Genomic DNA, 23,082 nt, shown 5'->3' with positions numbered 1-23,082 from the left:
TGTTGATCCTTGGTTTCACATTCAACTCACCTAGTAAAGCTGCCCAGTGAAGAGGCGTTCGAAATAAGTTATCGTAAGATGTTATATTGCAGCTTTCGTATGAGGTCAGGATATCAACCACTGTCACGTTCCCATCAGCAACTGCAAAGTGAAGAGGTGTTCGACCCTCATAGTCTTGCCAGTTCAGTAAAGACTCTGTTGGAGCAGCATCCTATTTTTAAGGAACCAGAGACATACATGGAATCCTTACGAAATCACATTTGACATAGTATTAACTGAGCAATTTTTGAAACCTACATATTCTCTCTCAGCAGAAGTGATACATTCAGAAAAAAAGTATACAGTCTAAATCTTTAAAAATTAAATTTCATATTTAACTATAAAAAGTACAGAAAAGATACAATAAACAACATGTACCATCTATCAATAGATTAAATAGGGATCAACATTTTGCCTAATGTGCTTTTTTTTATCTCTTACAGATTCAGCTAAAGGCATATGTTTTGTATTTTTGCTTCATATATATATATCCATAAACAACAGTTAAATTTTGTATGTGTGTTTTCAGTATTTATACTTATGTATTATACCATACATATCCCTGAAATTTTTCTTTCAAAATTATACTTTTGAATTTTTAATTTCAACACAATACATTTGGGTATCTATGATGATACTAGTCCATTTGTTAAACCACAATTTAGTTAACCATTCTCCTACTGAGGGATATTTAGGTTATTTACATTTCTTCCCACTATTAACAATAATGCTGCAATGAACACGCTTCCTTTACATGTCCCTTTGTGGCACATGTGATTTTTCTCTAGCCCAGACACCTAGATGGGAAATTGCTGGGTTGAAGGATATTTGTATCTTCAGCTAGTATTGTCAAACATCTCTCTAAATGGATGTACTAATTAACACATCCATGACGATGTGTAAAAGCTTTTATTTCCCCACATGCTGGTACATATTAACCACTTAGTATTATCAAACTTACAACGTTTTTCCCCTTATAGGTATGAAAAACATTTCACTGATGTTTTATTTGTATTTCTTTTATGAATGAGGTACAGTTTTTTTTAATCATATGTTTATTGGATATTCGGTTTAAATTGATAGTTCACAACATTTATTCATTTTTCTACTGGATCTTTGTAGCAGATATGATGCATTGCTTAGATCCCCCTTCAAGACTAAAGGACCTACTTCCCCAGCTGCTGCAAGTGCTGCCAGCAAATGACTTTTCTACTGTCATCCTTTTGGAATTGCTTCAGGTAAAGAGAGTTACCTCACCCACGGTCAGGTCCCTTCTCAGATTAGGTCATATCCAAAGCCAAGCTCTCTTGTCCAAATTTAAGAACTCTCTGAAGGGCCATCCCAGATTTAGAGCTGTCTATACAGTCAGGCTATTTTACAAAAAAGAGTATTAAAGGTATTATAAACACTTCAAAAAAAGAAGTAGAATATTACCACAATGGTATTCTAGGGCCTTGAATCTCCCAAGGACCTAGATGCATTTATAAGGGAGAAAAAAAAAAGCCAAATCTGTGAGGAAATAAGATATTATGAGTGAGAATCATCCTCCAAAGACTTCAGATCTTGGAATTAACACATAAAGAATATAAAATAACTATCTATGAAACATGTAAGAAAATAAAAAATGAAATAAAAGGTAAGCAAGGAACAAAAATTCTCAAAATGATCAGGCAGATCTGAAAAAGAACCAAGTAGAACTTTTAGAAGTGAAAATGTAATCACTAAGATTGAAGACTAAATGAATAGGGTAAACAAGAGATTGGATGCAGCTGAAGAAAGACCTGGCAAACTGGAAGGCAGATCTGATGTAATTACCCAGAATGTAGTAGAAAGAGACAAGATGATAGAAATGTAAAAGAGAAGTTAAGAGACATGGAAAGTAAAATGGAAAGGTCTAAAATATGTATTCCTGGAGACCCCATAGGCAGGAGTAGAGAGAATAAAAGAGATGCAATATTTAAAGAGATAATGGTTATGTATTTTCCAGAAATGAGATGCAATAATCAGAATGTATACCAAACAGGAAAAAAAAAAAAGGCACACCTAGACAAACCGTAGTAAAACTGTAGTATGCCATATAGAAAAAATTTAAAAAGCAGCCTGAGACAAAAGATATCTATAAAGGGATGACATAGACCAATAACAGCCTCTTCAAGAGGAATTAATGAAAGGCAGAAAGCAGCAAAATGACAGTCTGAAAGAGTTGAGAAAAGTAACTACTTAGAACTGTGTACACAGGAAAACTATATATTCAAGAGCACAGTAGAAATGTAGACATTCTTAACAAATAAAATCAGGGAGGGCTTCCCTGGTGGTGCAGTGGTTAAGAATCCACCTGTCAATGCAGGGGACATGGGTTCAATCCCTGGACTGGGAAGATCCTACATGCCATGGAGCAACAAAGCCCATGCACAACTACTGAGCCTGAGCTCTAGAGCCCACGTGACACAGCTACTGAAGCCTGTGCACCTAGAGCCTGTGCTCCTCAACAAAAGAAGCCCACACACTGCAATGAAGAGTAGCCCCTACTCACCGCAACTAGAGAAAGCCCATGCACAGCAACAAAGACCCAACACAGCCAAAAAAACAAAACAAAACACAAACAAATAAATAAGTTTATAAAAAAAAAATCAGGGAGTTTACCACCATAGATCTACACTAAAGGAAGTTCTAAGAATTATGTTTCAGGAAGTAAGATAATAATAACTCTAGAAGGAAAATTTGAGACTCAAGAAGAAATGCAGAGCAAAGAAATTAGTTAACACACAAGTAGAAATAAATTTTCATTGTACAAATAAAACAATAATATCTTTTAAAGTCTAATTTGTGTGTTATAAGCAAATAGGACTAAATATTAGACTACCATAGCCTGTAAGTTGGAATTTGGGAAGGAGTGATTAGAAAACCTCAAAGAATATACAGATAAATATTCAAAATTAATAAGAAAGTATAGCAAGTTGGTTAAATATATAATTAATGGCCCAAACTATCAATTGCATTTCTATACACCTGCAACAACCAGTTAAATACATACCCTAGATACCCTAGATATGCTTTTACAAAAGGTTCAGAGCAGCACTGTTGTAAATAGCAAAAAACTGGAAACAGTTCCAAATGTCAGTCAATAACAGACTGAATAATGTGTGTCATTTAATCTTCATTAAATGGAATACTATACAGCAGTAAAAAGTAATATATTACAGCTACACACAGCAACATAGATAAAATCACCAGCTTAACACTGAGCAAGAGAAAAGTATGTTGCGGAAGAATACATACAGTATGATTCTATGAATATAAAATTCAAAAATGTTAAAAACAATATATTTCTTAGGGATACAAACACATGTCAAAACTATAATGAAAACCAGTGGAATGATAATCACAGAACTGAGGATAGTGGCTGACTCTGAGAAAGGAGAGAAAAGAACGGTACTGGGAGGTATCCAGGGAACTTCAATGGTAATGTACTTGGCTCCTCAACTCAGTGGTGAGTACATGAGTATTTGTTGTTTCCTTATATATCTTAAATGTATTATATAAATATTCACTTACATCTATTTACTATTTAATAAGAACAAGTATAAAACAAAAACAGGGATGATAAATATAAACTCAGAAAAGTAGTTGATAGGGGACAGGAATGAGCATGGCACAGGGAGAGAGAATGTATTTGGAAACTGGCACATAGGAAAGTTCTGTTTGGTCTTAAATAACAGTACTAAAATGTTTTATTTCTTGGTGATGAGCTCACATGTTTGTTATACTCTTTTGCTTCATAATTTGGTTGTGTGTCATATAAATGCTTTTGCATATATCGGATATTTCATTTATATATATATATATATATATATATATATATATATATATATATATATATATAGTGTGTGTGTGTGTGTGTGTGTGTATGTATATATATATTTGGAAAGGCCATCCATTATACCCACCAGAATGCATCGCACTGTATGAACAGCACTCGGATCTTTGTGGTTGGCTGCCCAGTGAAGTGGGATCTTGCCTTCGACATCAGGAATTCCAATGTTGGAATCATGCTTGATGAGCAGCTTCACATGCTCAGGGTTATTGTAGTAGGCACTCCAATGCAGAGCTGTTTGCTGCAAAATTGAGAGATTCTCAAAATAACAATAACTACAGTAACACTGAAAATACAACAAACTCCTCCCAAACTTTCAGTGTGTGACAGGCACTGTCGTAAGATTTTTACATATTTTATCTCATGTAGTCTATATCATGACAACTCTGGGAAATGAGTACTCTTGAATTTGCATGCGACTGATGAGGAAAATTAAGTACAAAGAGGATAAGTAATCTGCTCAAGGGTGTGAAGGTAGCAAGTAGCTGAATAGAGAGTTTAAACCCAGGCAGTCTGACTCCAGAATCTGACATCTTAACCATGGCAGGGATTTAGGTCATCAAGTACTAATAACTGATAATACTGAGAAAGAAAAACCCAGCGAAATATTTTATGAATAATTATCAACAAAGCAAGTGATCATCTTTTTTTTTTTTTTTTTTTTTTTTTGCGGTACGAGGGCCTCTCACTGTTGTGGCCTCTCCCATTGCGGAGCACAGGCTCCGGACGCGCAGGCTCAGCGGCCATGGCTCACGGGCCTAGCTGCTCCGCAGCACGTGGGATCCTCCCGGACTGGGTCACAAACCTGTGTCCCCTGCATCGGCAGGCGGACTCTCAACCCCTGCGCTACCAGGGAGGCCCCAAGTGATCATCTTGATATTGTACTAAGCACCTTAAGAATTTGATAGAAGGTTTATATTTTAATATCTGTCAGAAAAGATCCATGCATAGGAAATCATGGATCTAGAATCCATTTTTTATATCAAAGGATAAATTTAAATTTATAATCTTACAGGATAAATTGTTAAGATATATTTTGAAAATACAGCAACACTTGCTTTATTTTTAGATAAAGCTAAAAATGAACATGCTGAATTTGCCAATGTTGCTTTAAAAATCTCTTCTGCCATTCTCATCAACATACTGGTTTCTCTATTAGGAGAACTATTAATGAAACCACAGAGAAACTGTTTAGATATACTTTATGTCTTGAGAGTAGCACTGCCATGAATCCAATCTAGAATGAGATCATTTAACAGCAGGAACCAAGCTCAATTGTCACATTAAAAACTTAAAATGTTGGCACATGTGGTATTCATTCAAAGTGAACCTACAGGTGTCTAACATGTAGTTATTAACTCATTACTATTTGTTTAGTGATAACTGCAGAACAAAAAAGTCACAAATATCAAAGCAGTTAATCGCCTAAAACCACATTTTCAGTAAACAACATGTACAGTTTTTGTAGTTCTTTTCTTTTCCTATATTTGTCCTTTTTTAAAGAATTAATTAATTTTCGGCTGCGTTGGGTCTTCACTGCTATGCGTGGGCTTTCTCTAGTCGCGGCGAGCCAGGGCTACTCTTCGTTGTGGTGCGCGGGCTTCTCATTGTGGTGGCTTCTCTTGTTGTGGAGCGTGGGCTTTAGACACGTGGGCTTCAGTAGCTGCAGCACGTGGGCTCAGTAGTTGTGGGGCACAGGCTTAGTTGCTCTACAGCATGTGGGATCTTCCTGGACCAGGGATTGAACCCGTGTCCCCTGTATTGGCAGGCAGATTCTTAACCACTGCACCACCAGGGAAGTCCCTGTTCTGAATATATTTACTGAAATATATTATGCTGTTGAACCTAACAGTAAAAAGTTTGGGGTTGCATTTTTTTACATCTTTGTTTTTTATTTTTCTAGTAAGTCTTTTTTTATTTTGACTGTGGTAAAATGTACATAACATAAAAATTACCATTTTAACTGTTTCTAAGTGTAGTGTTCAGTGGTATTAAGTATGTTCACATTGTTGTGTAACCATCAGTACTATTTATCTCCAGAATTTTTTCATCTTCCCAAACTGAAACTCCATACCCATTTAACAATAACTCCCAATTCCCACCTCCTCCCCGTCACCTGGCAACCACCATTCTACTTTCTGTCTGTACGAATTTGATTCCTCTAGGTACCTCGTAAGTGGAATCTTACAATACTTGTCTTTTTGTGTCTGACTTGTCACTTGGCATAATGTCCTCAAAGTTCATCCACATTGTAGCATGTGTCAGAATTCCATTCCTCTTCAAGGCTGAATAATATTCCACTGTACGTATATACTGCATTTTTTTAATCCAGCTGTCCATCAAAAGACATTTGGGAGGTTTGTGAGTAACATCTTTGGGCTATTTTGAGTAACGCTGCTATGAACATGGATGTACAAATATCTGTTCGCATTCCTGATTTCAATTCTTTTGGATATATAACCAGAAGTAGATTTACTGGATCATATAGTAGTTCTATGTTTAATTTTTTGAGGAACTGCCATATTGTTTTCCACAGTGGCTGTACCATTTTACATTCCCACCAACAGTGCACAAGGGTTCAAATCTCTCCACATCCTCACCAACACTTGTTATTTTTGTTTTTTTGTGATGATAGCTATCGTAAAGCGTGTGAAGTGCTATCTTGCTGTGGTTTTTGATTTGTGTTTCTTTTGTGATTAGTTATATTAAGCATCTTTTCATGTGCTTATTGGCCATTTGTATATCTTCTTTGGAGAAATGTCTATTCAAGTTCTTTGCCAGTTTTTTGAGTTGTTTGGTTTTTTGTTGCTCACTTTTAATGTATTTTATAATATGATTGGTCTGTGACAGATTAGAAATTAAAACAAAAACTGATCCTTCACCTCAGATGGTTTGAGACTCAGTGCTCTATGCTTTTGTCCTTCTTTCTTCTCTGTGGCTGCCTGGACTATGCAGATCCATTTTCCATCTCTCTGACTGAATAACCTCCCATCCCTGTTCAATAACAGAAGAACATACAGGGACTGGAAGACAGCAGGAAGTTCACAGAATATATTGGGGAAGACATGAAGCCCAAAGACAGTTGTAGCTTCTCAAGTGATTAATGGGTCTTGTGCTTTTTTCAGTGAAATATTTATTTATTTAGCCACACCACGTGGCTTGTGGAATCCTAGTTCCCTGACCAGGGATGAACCCAGGCCCTCAGCAGTGAAAAGACACAGTCCCAACCACTGGACCACCAGGGAATTCTCAGTGAAATATTAGCACTATAAATGCTGTGAGTTAGGAATAATATTAATTTACAAGTTGTAAAATAAAGTTAAAGTTGATTTCAGAACTCTGGGTTATGTGAATTACTACTAAACAAAATCTAAAAATCACATAAAGAATACTATGGGAGTGAAAAGATTATTGAATATAAACCCAGTGAATGACTTATAAGAGTTTTAATTACACGAGACTGCTAGAGTTAGCAAGACTCTATGATTAAGTGCCTGATGCAAAGGAAGAGGATGCTTGCATTTGTCTAACTAAAGACCACATTTTTTTCTTGTAAGGAATGATCAGAGTGTTGATCAAAACAATGACCAATGGGTCCACTATGTTAAAACTCAAGAGCAGGGAAGATAATGGACCCTAGTAAGAATGCCAGAGCAGATGTTAGAATCAAAATGAACTAATAATAATAATTTTAAGCTAATATTTATTGAGAGAATACTATGCACTGGGCATTGTGTTAAACACTTCATATATATCATCTCATTTTTATCTTCAACAACCCTTTATCTCCTTTTTGCATATAAGAAAATCGAGGAATAGAGGAGTTAAGTAATTCAATGGACATAGAACAAGTGGTGGCTTTTACACTGAAACCCAAGAAGAATGATGCCTAAGCCCAGGCCATTAAAGCACTATGCACTTAGTACATTACCCAGGGCATTTGGCCACCACAAATCTAACTACCTTTAGCAACTATCTTGACTAGCAGTCAAATACTGAGTTGGAGTTAGACAGGCCTGGTTTGAATTCCAGTCCTGCCAATTGGATCTCGGGCGGAGTTTTAATCTTCTTGAGCTTCAGTTTTCCCATATGTAAAAAGATGATACTACCCACCACACCTGGTTGCTGGGAGGATAAAATGACAGAATTTAAGTGAAATACTTTACTGGGGTGTGTGGAGACTTGGAATTGTTCTACCATGCATGAGTGGTAATTTAGGCCATCTTCCTTGAGATTTCACATCATAAAATAAAGCATTTGCTTTCTGCTCTATTTGTCTTCGATTTTGACAGTCCGTTACCTTGTTTTTATCCTGTGTATCCACTTCTCCTGGTGCCATAAACTTCAGCAGAAGCGCCAAACACTTAGGGCTCTTGTGCCGTGTAGTCAAGTGTAAAGGAGTCATTTCTTCTAGATCCTTCTGCATCCAGTTTGCTCTGCGTGTAAGTAAGAGTTTCATGAAACGATAATTTCCCTAAATAAAAAATAAGAGACAGTAAGAAGAAATTTAGTTTGGAGCCAAATTTTTTTTAAAATTTTAAAATGTTTTAAGCATTTTAATTATTCTGCTAGAATAATAACATTCAGATAAATTAACAAAAGGAAAATACTTATAATTCTACTACTCTAGCAATTGTTTTATTTTTTCATGTTTCTTTCCAACCGCTTTCTATATGCATTTAGTTTACTCAGTGGCTGGTCAATATTTCATTGTGTTAAGGCAAGACATTTTATTTAATCATTCTATTATTGCTTGTAATATTTTTTTAATAGAAAATGCTACAATGTACATTATTTTTCACATATTTTTTTCCATAGAATAAATTATCAGGAACCAAATAACTGGGTCAAAGGAGTTTGTGCATTTTATGGTTTTTGGTGTATTTTCCAAATTGCTATCTAGTTGCAACAATGTGTGAATGTATTAGTTTCAGCACAATCTGACCAGCACAGCACATATTATTTATATTTAAAGTATAACAACTTTGTGAAATAAGTAGAGATGTTAAACCCCAATTTACAGGTGAGGGAATTGAGATTCAAAGGGGTTAAATATTTTGTTCACAGTCATTTGGTTAATAAGGAAAAGGTGGTTAGCTTTCTTGACGAGAGCTATTTACAGGTACAACTAAGGTAGAAGCAGCTTCCTCAAAGTTCAGGTCCCAGACTCATCTGTTCACACAAACACCAACCCAGAAATCACTGTAGGCCGCCCATTTGCAGGCAGTGCTCTCCACACCAGTTAAACCCTCCAATCTGGCAGAACCAACCCATCTGGAGAAAGAAGTTAAGCTACAAGGGCTAGAGTAATACACTGGTGGGGACTCAGGTCGACCATTTTATAGTATGTCTATGTGAGCTTTGAAACCCTTGAAAAATATTCCAGGGGCTTCCCTGGTGGTGCAGTGGTTGAGAGTCCGCCTGCCGATGCGGAGGACACGGGTTCGTGCCCCGGTCTGGGAAGATCCCACATGCCGCGGAGCAGCTGGGCCTGTGAGCCATGGCTGCTGACCCTGCGCGTCCGGAGCCTGTGCTCTGCAACAGGAGAGGCCGCAGCAGTGAGAGGCCCGCGTACCGCAAAAAAAACAAAAACAAAACCAAAACAACAACAAAAATATTCCATAGTTCTGGGTTTCCCTGGTGGTGCAGTGGTTGAGAGTCCGCTTGCTGATGCAGGGGACACAGGTTCGTGCCCCGGTCTGGGAAGATCCCACATGCCGCGGAGCGGCTGGGCCCGTGAGCCATGGCTGCTAAGCCTGCGTGTCCAGAGCCTGTTTTCCGCAACGGGAGAGGCCACGACAGTGAGAGACCCAAGTACCACACACACACACACACACACACACACACACACACACACACACAAAAAAAAATTCCGTAGTTCTTTTAAGCTCTTTCCTGAGATCTAGCTCCATATTTCCAATTCTGATTGGAGACTTCAATATGCTTGGTATCACAGATATTTCAAAGTCAACATGAACAAACTGCATTGCATGATCAAGTTCTCTGCCTACTTCATGTGTATTTTCTCTTTCCCTATTCAAAGCATAGTGGCAGGCAGGGCTACCTGTCTTTTTCATCTTCTGAGACCCTCTACATCCTTAACATTGTTGGAAATGTGACCTTTAAGTATTATAATTACAATGCATTAATGTTCTACTATCAGGAGCTATTGGTATTAGTAAGGAAGACATTTATTGATTGAGCAGGTTCCCCACTGTGATGCATGTGAGGCTCTAAGTAAGGCAAAGGGAACTAGCTAGAGCAACAGTGAGGTGCAGAAGGAAGAATGAGACTTGCCTGCAGGGGCAAAGACAGGATTCAACTCAGCTCCAGGGCTGAGATAAGGGAGAACAAGGCTAGGAAAAGGGTCATAAGGTTGTCTATACTAGATGGAGAAACTTGGAATGGACTGAAAAACAAATGAATGCAGCTTATTTATTTCCTTTCAGAGAGGCTTTCCTTGACCACCCTAAGCAGAACTTATTTTGTTCTTCTTTATTGCAGTACCCTTTCATTTCCTTCATAGTACTTTCCCCAGTTTGTAGTTACATATGTTTTTATTTCCCTTCACTGAGATTTCCCTCATAAGCAGTAAGCATCATGAAGGCAGAGACTATGTTTTGTTGACCACTGTGCTCGGCATGGTTCCTGGCACATAATAGGTGCTTAATAAATATTACTTGAAAGACTGAGTGAATAAGAGGAAATGAAATATCTTCTAGAGGTTTTTGTTTTTATTTAAAAATTCTTATTTACAGTTGCTAAATTAGATCATAACAGTTAAGAATATTAACTCTCGGGGCTTCCCTGGTGGCGCAGTGGTTGAGAGTCTGCCTGCTGATGCAGGGGACACGGGTTCGAGCCCTGGTCTGGGGGGATCCCGTGTGCCGCGGAGCAGCTAGGCCTGTGAGCCACAGCTGCTGAGCCTGCGCGTCTGGAGCCTGTGCTCCGCAACAAGAGAGGCCGCGACAGTGAGAGGCCCGCGCACCGCGATGAAGGGTGGCCCCTGCTTGCCGCTACTGGAGAAGGCCCTCGCACAGAAACGAAGACCCAACACAGCAAAAATAAATAAAATAAATTAATAAACTCCTACCCCTAACATATTAAAAAAAAAAGAATATTAACTCTCAAATATCTGGAATTTGGCTACTATTACTTTTTAATGTTTTATTTATCTGAGCTTCATTCATAGTGGACATCATTTATCTGGATTTTCTGATTTCACCCAATGCAAGTTTTTGAGAAGGTACTAAAATTTCCTCAAGAGGGCACCCTGCTCTAAATCTCTTGCCATCTTTTCTTTCAGAAAAAGAGAAAAATACCCAGGAAAAATAAACATATGTGGTACTTCATACCAAAAAAATAAGGTTTGACCTTTCTGAGCATAACATTTCAAATATTACAGAATAATTCATCATGACTTTTAAAGATATTCAATCAGTCATTGTGAATTTGAATTTTAGAGGAAATGGGAAGGAGAAGGAGGAAACTAGAATGTGTTAGGGGGTGGCTACTGACTTACAGACACAGTGCTTGGTATATTTACATTTCACATTATTCTGCAGATTCTACCTACAGAAAACATCGTACACCTCAGTAATAATCACTCATTCATTCAACAAACATCCATTGAACCTTGTTACAAAGCAGGAAGGAGTAAAATGTTTGTACTTTACTTATTACAAAGCTCTTTGACATAGATTTCATCTTTGCTCCTCACAGAAGTATCGTGGAAAAGTTTTACATATCAATTAAAGTATCTTCCTGTGACTCTAATTTCCTCATCTGTGAAACAGGAATAATAATAGTACCTGAGATTATCATGCATATGAAATGATAAAGGTAATCTCTGTACTTAGAACAGTACACAAAGCAAATGCTCAGTAATGTTTGCTAACTTTATTATGGACAGTTTTCCAATGTGGAGGAAGCAATAAAACATAAATGGTCAAGTGGAACCAAGAATGGCCCATGACAGAGGGCATGTAGATAGAAAGATCTAACTGAATATGGTATACATAGTTCAGCTACTGATTAAGGAGAGAACCAAGGTTAGGAACAGGTAAAAGTAAAAATAGTTGGAATGTTATAAATTATGGCTTTTCTGATTTTTTTTTTACATTGAGAAAGATGTCTACACTCTACCTACGGATAAAGGTGATATAGTACCAACAAGAACATACCCAATAGGAATTTAGCTGGTACCCTGAGGAGGGGTCAGCTATATGATCAGGCCAGCTTCTTCTATTCCAAAGGACAGAGACACATCAGATATTACTAACGAATGCTGGGACTAGAAACAATATAATCCATTTGGACCAAGGTCAACCTCCTTGGTCTCATGAACAAGCATTTATTAAATGCCCAGTGTAGGCAAACTCAATTCTGAGACTGAACAGAGGGGACAGACAACAGGAGAGTATTTGTAATATCAGTGGAAAAGAGGACAACACTAGTTTGAGGCAGCAAGCTATTTTGATAACCCCCTGAAGACTGTATGACCCTGGGGACACATGTTAGAGGCTACTTTGTTTCCCGTAAAGCCTCCTCAATACAAAAGCAAACAAACAAAATGTCTAAACATTTCCTCACTATTGCTTGAAATTTGGACTTCTTAAGTTTTCAAGTTTATTATAACACAAATACTTTGGGGATGATTTGGAAGTTAACAATTTAGTATCATATCTTAGGGCCACACAGAACATGATCCTGAGGTGAAGACTGTTTTGGAATTTGCTTTTATAATTTCTGACTGGGTAGGAAATAGTATAAGATCAAAAGAGATAATAGATCAAAAGAGTGTATATTCTTAAGAAAATTCCGGTGGTAAGTGAGCAGAAATGAGAGCTAAAGTTACAAAAAAGTCCTGATTTCATCACTAAAAGGACATTAACTCTGATATGATGAGGTCTATTATGCCAGTGAAATGTGAAAATATTTCCTAATGTCTCTGAAACATTGAATAAGACGTCATTTCTCAGTTTCTGGTTTTTTGTTGTTGCCGTTGTTGTTAGGTACTAATAATCCTCATCTTAATCTTCCTGTAATTATTAACACCATGAGCTTCTTTTGTCTGTAATGTAAGTGATTATGACATTTGGATTTTCCCCAAATACATGAAAAGGAGTGTAATATCTGAAAGGGTAAAAGAGAATGAAAAAGCTCTCTGACCTGGAGAATAGCTCTTGAAATGATCTGGGAACAAATCAACTCAAAATGCCACTTAAGCTCATATTTTTGTCTGTCCAACTTGCTAAGATGAATTCCTTTTTTTAGGAAAAGTCATTTAATCTTAATAACAATGATATGGAAGTTCTGAGTGAAATACTTTGATATTTTGTTTTAGATTTTTCATTTTTAAGAAATAAAACATAACATATATGGTTAATACTCCCTTTGTGTCCTTCCCCAATTCTATTACCTTTTCTCTCTTTGGAGAACTTGGTGGTTATCATTCCAGTGAATGTTTTGATACATTTTATTTCTTACAAATACATGTATTCATAAACTACATAGCATTATTTTACATGTTTTCAATCTTTATATAAGTAGCCCTACATGAATTACTTGCCACCTTTAACTCAAAGCAATATTTTTGAGATGTATCCAAATTGCTTTGGTTCATACATTTTCACTGAAGAAAGCTTTCTGTCATATGAAAATAATATTATATTTATTTATTCTCTAAGGGAATACTTAGCATGTTTCTCATTTTTCACTATTACAAACAATACTGTAATGAATTTTCTCATAGCTCCTGGTACATGTGCCAGAATTTCTGAAGCTGCTGGGCTGAAACTGTTCTCTCAAGTAGTTACTCCAATTTACACTCCCACCAGTAATGTTTGAGAATGCTTGTTTCGCCACATCCTCTCCACACTTGGTTTTGTCAGACTTGCTAACTTTTGCCAATATACTGGGTATACAATTGTATTTTACCATGGATTTAATTTTCATTTCCCTTCTTGAAGTGGAACGTCTTTGTTAGCTATTTGTTTCTTCTTCTGTGAAGAGCTTTTTTGCACTGTTTACTCATTTTGCAACTGAGCTATTTGTCTTTTTCTTACTGATCTATAGAAGTTATTTACATATTCTGGATACTAATTCTTAGCTTGTTTTGCAAATATCTTCTCTCTTTGTGTGGCTTTTCTTTTTGCTTTGTTTATGTTCTTCTGCTAGGAATGAATTCATGATCTGAATGATGATACTGGTAGCTTTCTTAGCATGAGATTTCTTCATATATTTTGTTTGAGGGCTCATTTTAAAGAGAAGATTGTTTGCTGTTATTTTTTTGTTTTTTTTTTGTTTTTTTCTCTTTGCTCACCCTTATAGCTGCTAACATCCAGCTCCTGGTCCATTATAAGAATCTGTACTTATAATGATGTTTCGCAGCCCCCTGTCTAGTGATACTAGGGGTATCACAGTTACTGTCACTGAGCTAGTGGGGAGCTTCCTGGTCCTGAGGCTTATCTTTGTCCTGCTCCTGCCACTTCTCTAAAACAGCTTCCTCTAAAGCTATAGCCTCATATCAAGGCAAAGAATACTACCAAATTCTAAGTCTTTTCTTGGCTTTAGTGTGAATATAGGACTGCCTGTAGCAGTCCTTTCCCCCACTGGGACACTGAAGAGACTAGATATTTTCTCAAAACCTACATGTTTTCTGATGAATCTCTTTGCATTCTTGTTCTCTCTGTGTCCTCAGCACTTAATTTACTCTCACTGTAGCTGGGGAGAAAACAATTGTCCACCAAATGTTAATTTATTTTTTTGTTCATTTATAGGTTTGCGTATAATTTTGTCCTGGAAGTATTATATGTATAATAGCACAAATAAATGTAAGGTAGGCATTCTGCCATATTTTATTCTAAATCTTAATCATACTACATACCAAAAGATACATTATTTAAAACTGAAATGGAAATAATAGAAACATGATCTGTTACTATAAAGTCTAATGCTATCTATGTAATTACATATTTATAAACTCTCAAGGCATTTACCATGTTAATTTTTAAAAAGAATCACTAACTCTAGGAAGTATATAGGTCACAAATATCAATAACCTCTTTATCTCAATCTTTCCTGTAATGGTTGCAGACACAAATGAGTCTTAGAAATACCACAATAGTGTTGGGAGAGGCAATCTGCCGTGGGCCCTGAGTGTCCCTGTATGTTCTTACTAAATATGCCAAGAATGCAAAGCCGACTCCTCTACCTGGGCCATTTCTCAGAGTTGGGTTTGTATCAAGCAGTCTTAAGGGACATTAATGTCTCCCAGGACATTAGATAAAGAGTCTTGCTTACTACTTACTAAAGTAAGTAGTAAAGTCTGAAGCTACCCCAAATTCAGCAATCCTCAGATGCCATGTGAACTCCAGTGTCCATCTGGGACCTCTGCATTGCCTCCTGGTTCTTGGGGGTAAGGGATGCAAAAATGCAAGTGCTCATGCTTTTGCCATCAGTAATAAAGCTTTTTTTGTCTCTGATGGTAGTCTTATGTCTTCTGCCAGTACTCAGAACCAATTTATTACCTTGTAATAAGTTGGCATAAACAAAGAAAAAAGTAGGGTAAATTAAATCCAAGACCTGACAGTACAGGAAATGAGGAGGGGATACTGACGGAGACATAGTTTTCTTGAAGAGTAAGGACCAGGGCCTGACCAGGGCAGGTCAGGTTCAGGGATGAGAAGATTCCATGTGATCATACCCAAGCGGTGGGCAAGGTTGGGGAGATAAGGGAACCCACTGTCCTGTTAATGACTCAGTGAGGAAGAGCAGGATTGAAACAAGCCACTCAAATGATGCCTTGGTCTTGGCTCACCTTCCCCTGGGCAAGCAGAGGAAGGGATGAAAGCATGACAATGGGGCAGCAAGCTGAAAGGCAATGTAGTTGTGGCCGCTGAGACAAGGAATCTCCAAAGTGGAAACCAATGGAGAAAGCAATGAGACCCTGCTACTTGATACAGAATTTTGGGTGGACTGAAAACAGCAGAGGTTCCCTTGGCTGAGACACGAGTGGGCAGCTGCTCAAAAGTGAAAGTGAATGCAAAGCCTTGCCTGATAACACAGAGCCAACTGCGCCACGTACCTGATCCCTGCTATAGTCTGCTTTGTCTGGCAATGAGGACAAAGAACTGGGCGTGGAGATGGCCACTGTCTGAGGCAAACTGCTGGTTTAATGGTGCCCTTGATGCTCAGAGGTTCCCCTGAATGCCTTGTCCTGGTTTACTGATGATTTGGCTAAGTTAAAACCTGATGGCAACCACTGGGAGGCAGTCCAACGTTCATGACAACTCTGGAAGACCGACTGTGTACAGGGCAGGTCAGCCCTCTACATTCTATGGGCATTCTATGCCCCATGCTGTCCTCAGGAATCTGAAATTATCAAGAGCAGCCATGGCCTCCTTGAAAATAAACTCAGAAAGATTTCTGGTTCCACCTCAGTTACCTCTTCCTGATCCACACACCTGAGAGAGGTAGGGTAGTTTGGTTACTGTATGTGGCCACCCGCAGAAAGAGCTCATCTCCTTATGGCAGCCTCCTGGGAAGTAATCAGGACAGAAGGAATGGGGAATCATATACACCTATGTTGAAAATTTGGGGTTCCGCCCTGTCCATCCCTGGTTATGATGCTTCTTTCTTTCCCTTAAGAGTAATCCCAGGCTGGCCTCATTGGTACACCCTCTTGGTGGCAGCCCAACCAAAAGGGAGCTTAGAGATTCAAACTTAACTCTGGTTCAGCCACCTGAATTTGTTTGTTGATTGACATGGTCCTACATCATACACATCCATAATGACCACTTGCTTGAGTACACTACTCACAAAGTCCTCCTAAATGCCCACGTGGGCTAAAGTGGGGGACATAATGGGTCTCTGTAAATTTGTCCTATATGTATCTACCCTTCTAGGTGAAAGGTATGGGTGCAAGTAGGAGATGATGAGAGAAAAGGTGAGGAGTTCTAGCTATTAGGGTGGGACACACTGATTTTGTGGTTGAGGAGGGAATGCAACAACTTCAGCACCTGGGAAGGGGACACCTTGGGAGGTACAGGGAGGAAGAGGACAACTGATGCTCTCTTTGTCCTCTGGATCCAGTACTGTATCCCAGAAAAAAACAAAATTACTTTTCACTACCTGAATCAAATAGCAGCTGAGGCTTGCAATCTGATCTGCTTTTGTGTTTGTCATCCCCATCCATGTGCTATGAAACAGAAAAATTCATGTGGACATGGATGGACCTGAACTCTTCTGCCATGCTTGATGCCATCAATGGCAGCATGAGAGGCCTTGGGTTATGCCATGTATGACAATCAAAGCTGTAACTACTTGGTGATACTGCCCATGTGGCTTAGCCAAACAACGAAATGGTGATCCACGTTTAACAACAAATCCTGAACTAAAGTGACTTGTGCCTCTTCAGGTTATATGTTTGTATCTGGGGGAAAGAGGGCCAAGAAATAGTTCTCCATTGGGCTTAGGGGTTGCTTTTCAGCCCCTAGTGCCTCATGTAATTATTGGTAATAACACCAAAGATCAGCAGGTCGGTCAAACTCCCTTGCATGGGTCATAATAGATAACAGAATAGTCTTAGAGTATATCTTCGCTGTATAAAGTAAGACCTACTGTCTCCCCTGGTACTTATTCACAGTGGACTTAATCCAGGACACTGAAGTCAATACTGCAGGTTGTTCTCATCCTGCGGCTTGGAGTTCTATTATTTAAATGCTGTATGAGACATATTAAACAGATTTGTCCCCAGCCTCTGTTGGTCAGATTAATCAGAGTAGCTGAAAGAATGGCATGCTCATGTCAAGAACATGTAGGGCTAAGTGACGAGTTGCTGGGAGAAGCAATTTACCATGGGCCCTAATCATCACTGCATGTTCTTATGCCAAAAATGCAGAGACTTGACCACTCCTGGCCTAGGCAACTTCTCTGGGTTGTGTTTGCTGCAATCAATTTGAGGGGTGAGGTCATCTCTTCTGGGTTTACTAGCTGCTCACTACAAAAGCGTAGATTCCTGAAGTTCAGTGTTCCTCTGTGCTATGATGGAAAACTGCTGTGTGTACAGCATCCATCTGGGCCTTCTGTGACTCTCCCATGGTTCTTGGGGGAAAGGGAAATCAATACAAACATATAGGTGCTGATGCTTTTTGCTATGCTGTGAATAGTAAACTTCTTTGTCCCTGACCCTAGAGGCTTGTGTCTATTGTCAACATCCACGAAGCAGTAACAGACTAACTTCTTATCTTGCATATACGGTGAGACAAAATCTCAAGCCTCGAAGATAGTTCTATATTATTGTAATATGAAATGAAGTATTGAATATAAGAAGTGAAAAATTGATTAGAGAGGTGAGTAGGGGCTAGAAAATGGAGAGTCTAATACAGTATGACGAAGAGTCTAAAATTTATCATATAGGTAATGGGGTGCCAGTGAAGAGTTGAAGGAGGAAATGACATGAGTGGATTTATGTTTTTAAGAAATATCCTGGAGGCTGTGTGAAGTACTGATTTGAGGGAAACAAATCTTTGGTAGTGAGACTGGTTAGGGGGTTACTACAGCAATCCAGAATAGAAATGATGGGAGCTAAGTGGAAATAAGAGGACAGACTGTGAAATATGTAAGAGGCCTCCTGAATGGGTACAAAATGGAGAGTGGTGTCAACAACTGAAAGGACAGAAGGAGAAATAGGATTAAGGATAAAGATTTTGAGTTCTGTTTTTCTAACATGTGGAGTTTGGGGTGTCTGAGGGAAATCTATATAGAGATATATAGCAAAAAAAAAAAAGAAAGAAAGAAAGAAAAGAAAAGAATCTATATGGATCTGAAGATTGGAAGAGACAGCTAGATTCAAGATATAGGGTTAGGAATCATCTATATTAATAGCTGTTTCAACTATTTTATCTAAAGACATAATTTCTGGCATAAATTAAAGTACATGAAACTGGAAAAATGAATCTATACATCTTAGCTGAAATAAAAACATGATTTAAAATATCCACATAAATAGCTCAGTACAATGCAATCCATACTGTTCTTTTACCTAGACCATGAGATACTACTACCATATCAAATATAGAGTATAAGTGGATTGGAAAAAGGATGGGCCTTTCCTCATTATTCTTGTCTGCTTGGATCATTCTTTGATCCCAGTTGATTTAGTTGTCTCATTCTACTCTGGTTTCCTGCTTTTTTTTTTTCTTCTTCTTCTTTTTTTAAATTTAATGCGAATCTTTACAGGAAACAGTTACAAAAACCATTTTTGAATGACATGAATTACTGAGCTATAGAAATGAAATCAAATCCGCATTGCTTTTCCCAATCACAGACATTCTCTTTCTTTTCTTAAATTTCTGATTTCAAGCCTAAATACTGTGTTTTACAGCTAAAATTTCTAATTACTCAACAATTATGATGGTAACCACATCACTAACCTGTCATCTTATGCAAATCTGAAAAAAATGTTTTTAAAAAGCTATTTGACAATTCTCTAAGCAAAGGTTAAGAATGGTACTTCAAAGGCAGAATGGAGCTCTATTTGTTGCTTTTCAAGTTTAAGATGTTCATCCATCTGGCAGAGCAGCTAGACAATACATCAGCCAAGAACATCCCTCTGGCTTGAAACAGATTCTGGCTCTCAGAGAGGATTTGACTGAAGGAAAGGCAACATCTTTATTTGCTCTGTGGCTGAACTCTTCTAATATTTCTCCTCAATGCCTCCTCCAAGCCTTGGCTCCATCTACTAACTTGGTTTCCATAGGAATAGACAGAACTATCAAGTGGCACATAGTCAAACAGCACAACAGAACGAGAAAATGTTACTGTCAAAAAAAAGTAGACAGACTTTTCTCTAAGAAAAGAAACTATGAAAATATATCCTTGACTCTGAGGCTTCCTTACCCAGTGCTGGATTTTTCATGTGCTTTTCCTGCCTGACATAGACTATTTTTTTAAAGATTATTATGAAAATTAGTCCCTTCAGTGGAGAGGATTTCATACAAAAAATATTAAAAGTTATAAAATGCCGTGATGCTTATTTCCACAAGTACAATTCTCTTGTGCTTGTGAGCTACCCTCATTTATTCAGAGTGGTGCTTTGAGTTGGCAAAACCTTTTGGGCTGATTATAAAATGTATTTTGTTTCTCATAGTTTGACATTTTATTTATAGGAAAACATTTATTTCATCTTAAATCAGTAGTTCTCAAACTCTAGCATGCATCAGGATCTCTGGAGAGCTGGAAAACACAGTCTGCTGAGGACTTCCCTCAGAGTTTTTCATTCACTAACTCTGGTGTGGGGTCCCAGAATCTACATTTCAAACAAGTTTCTGGGAGACACTGGTGCTGATAGGTCCAGGAGTTCACACTTTGAGAATCATTGTTTAAACAAAGAATCTAATAACAGAGTTCTCAACCCTGAAGAACTTAAAAAAAACAAACAACAAAAACTACCAAAAAAAGAATGCCTGTTTCATCCTAGATCAATGAAGTCAGAATTTCTGAGGCTTTGGCACCAGAAAACTACTAGAGCTAATAAATGAATTTGGTAAAGTTGCAGGATACAAAATTAATGCAGAGAAATCTCTTGTATTCCTATACACTAACAATGAAAGATCAGAAAAATAAATTAAGGAAACAATCCCATTCACTGCTGCAACAAAAAGAATAAAATACCTAGGGATAAACCTACCTAAGGAGGTAAAAGACCTGTACTCAGAAAACTATAAGACACTGATGAAAGAAATCAAAGATGACACAAACAGATGGAGAGATATACCATCTTCTTGGATTGGAAGAATCAATATTGTGAAAATGACTATACTACCCAAAGCAATCTACAGATTCAATGCAATCCCTATCAAACTACCAATGGCATTTTTCACAGAACTAGAACAAAAAAATTCACAACTTGTATGGAAACAGAAAAGACCCTGAATAGCCAAAGCAATCTTGAGGGAAAAAAATGGAGCTGGAGGAGTCAGACTCCCTGACTTCAGACTATACTACAAAGCTACAGTAATCAAGACAATATGGTACTGACACAAAAACAGAAATACAGATAAATGGAACAGGAGAGAAAGCCCAGAGATAAACCCATGCACCTATGGTCAACTAATCTATGACAAAGGAGGCAAGGATATACAATGGAGAAAAGACAGCCTCTTCAATAAGTGGTGCTGGGTCAACTGGACAGCTACATGTAAAAAAATGAAATTAGAACACTCCCTAACACCATACACAAAAATAAACTCAAAATGAATTAAAGACCTAAATGTAAGGCCAGACACTATAAAGCTCTTAGAGGAAAACATAGGAAGAACACTATTTGACATAAATTGCAGCAAGATCTTTTTTGACCCACCTCCTAGAGTAATGGAAATAAAAACAAAAATAAACAAATGGGGCCTAATGAAACTTAAAATCTTTTGCACAGCAAAGGAAACTATAAACAAGACAAAAAGACAACCCTCAGAATGGGGGAAAATATTTGCAAATGAGGCAACTGACAAAGGATTAATCTCCAAAATATGTAAACAGCTCATGCACCTCAATATTAAAAAGAACAAACAACCCAATCCAAAAATGGGCAGAAGACTTAAATAGATATTTCTCCAAAGAAGACACACAGATGGCCAAGAGGCACATGAAAAGCTGCTCAACATCACTAATTATTAGAGAAGTGCAAATCAAAACTACAATGAGGTATCAACTCACAGCAGTTAGAATGGGCATCATCAGAAAATCTACAAACAATAAATGCTGGAGGAGGGTGTGGAGAAAAGGGAACCCTCCTGCACTGTTGGTGGGAATGTAAATTGATACAGCCACTAAAGAGAACGGTATGGAGCTTCCTTAAAAAACTAAAAATAGAATTACCATATGACCCAGCAATCCCACTACTGGGCATATATCCAGAGAAAACCATAATTCAAAAAGCCACATGCACTCCAAGGGGCTTCCCTGGTGGCGCAGTGGTTGGGAGTCTGCCTGCCGATGCAGGGGACGCGGGTTCGTGCCCCGGTCCCGGGGGATCCCGCGTGCCGCGGAGCGGCTGGGCCCGTGAGCCGTGGCCGCTGGGCCTGCGCGTCCGGAGCCTGTGCTCTGCAGCGGGGGAGGCCGCAGCGGTGAGAGGCCTGCGTACCGCAAAAAAAAAAAAAAAAAGCCACATGCACTCCAATGTTCACTGCAGCACTATTTGCAATAGCCAGGTCATGGAAGCAACCTAAATGCCCACTGACAGACAAATAGATAAAGAAGATGTGGTGTGTATATATATACAATGGAATATTACTGAGCCATAAAAAGGAACAAAATTGGGTCATGTGCATAGACGTGGATGGACCCAGAGACTGTCATACAGAGTGAAGTAAATGAGGAGAAAAACAAATATCATATATTAATGCATATATGTGGAATCTAGAAAAATGGTACAGATGAACCGGTTTGCAAGGCAGAAATAGAGACACAGATGTAGAGAACAAATGTAAGGACACCAAGGGGGGGAAAGCAGGGGCGGGGGGTGGTGCTGGTGGTGGTGTGATGAATTGGGAGATTGGGATTGACATATACACACAGATATGTATAAAATAGATAACTAATAAGAACCTGCTGCATTAAAAAATAATAATTCAAAAAAAGAAGAATTTCTGAGGCTTTGGAATTAATATTTCCTAAATGCTCTGTAGGTGATTCGAAAATGGTATTAAGATTGAGATGTGCTGACCTAATTCAATAATTCATTCCACATTCAACAGTTACTTACTATGTAATTACCCTGAATCAGACACTATGCTAAGGGTTTTGGAAGCTTTAAAAATAATTAAAATAGAGATGTATGCTCATTATACACTATGATGTAGTACAAGCAGGGAGGGGCAAGTGCATAAAAAATACAAAATAGACCAGGCAGGTTGGATGAGGATGTACTTTCAGCCCTTTATGGGGAGGGGAAATGTTAGAACAGGAAAGACCCCATGAAGGACATGGCAGTTGAGCTGGATCTTGATTTGGGATCACCAATACTTTAGCATCTCTCCATGTCTCCATATTTTCTCTCCTCCCCATTTCTTTGATAGGAACACTGGATATTTTCCGAATTTTATGCGAAGTGCTATACAAAGATAGCTTTGAGTCTTATTCCCACCCCTTCCGATCAATTTGTCCCC

At 38.2% G+C, this 23,082-nt stretch overlaps 1 protein-coding gene across 1 annotated transcript in view; it reads right to left on the bottom strand.

Moving 5' to 3' along the window:
* Window positions 1-23,082, bottom strand: part of INVS (inversin) — a 137,935-nt gene that overhangs the window by 67,426 nt on the left and 47,427 nt on the right. Inside the window, exons 4-6 of the mRNA XM_065878773.1 lie at window positions 8,214-8,387; window positions 3,987-4,154; window positions 31-211 (exon numbers count right to left, since the gene is read on the bottom strand). Coding sequence (XP_065734845.1) covers window positions 31-211; window positions 3,987-4,154; window positions 8,214-8,387 — 523 coding nt within the window. The remainder of the gene's footprint in view (window positions 1-30; window positions 212-3,986; window positions 4,155-8,213; window positions 8,388-23,082) is intronic.

This window comes from Phocoena phocoena, chromosome 6 (genome assembly GCF_963924675.1).
Source record: "Phocoena phocoena chromosome 6, mPhoPho1.1, whole genome shotgun sequence".
NCBI classification, from domain to species: Eukaryota; Metazoa; Chordata; class Mammalia; order Artiodactyla; family Phocoenidae; genus Phocoena; species Phocoena phocoena.
Note: the sequence above shows the minus strand (reverse complement) of the source record. Positions and strands in the feature narration are given on the sequence as shown.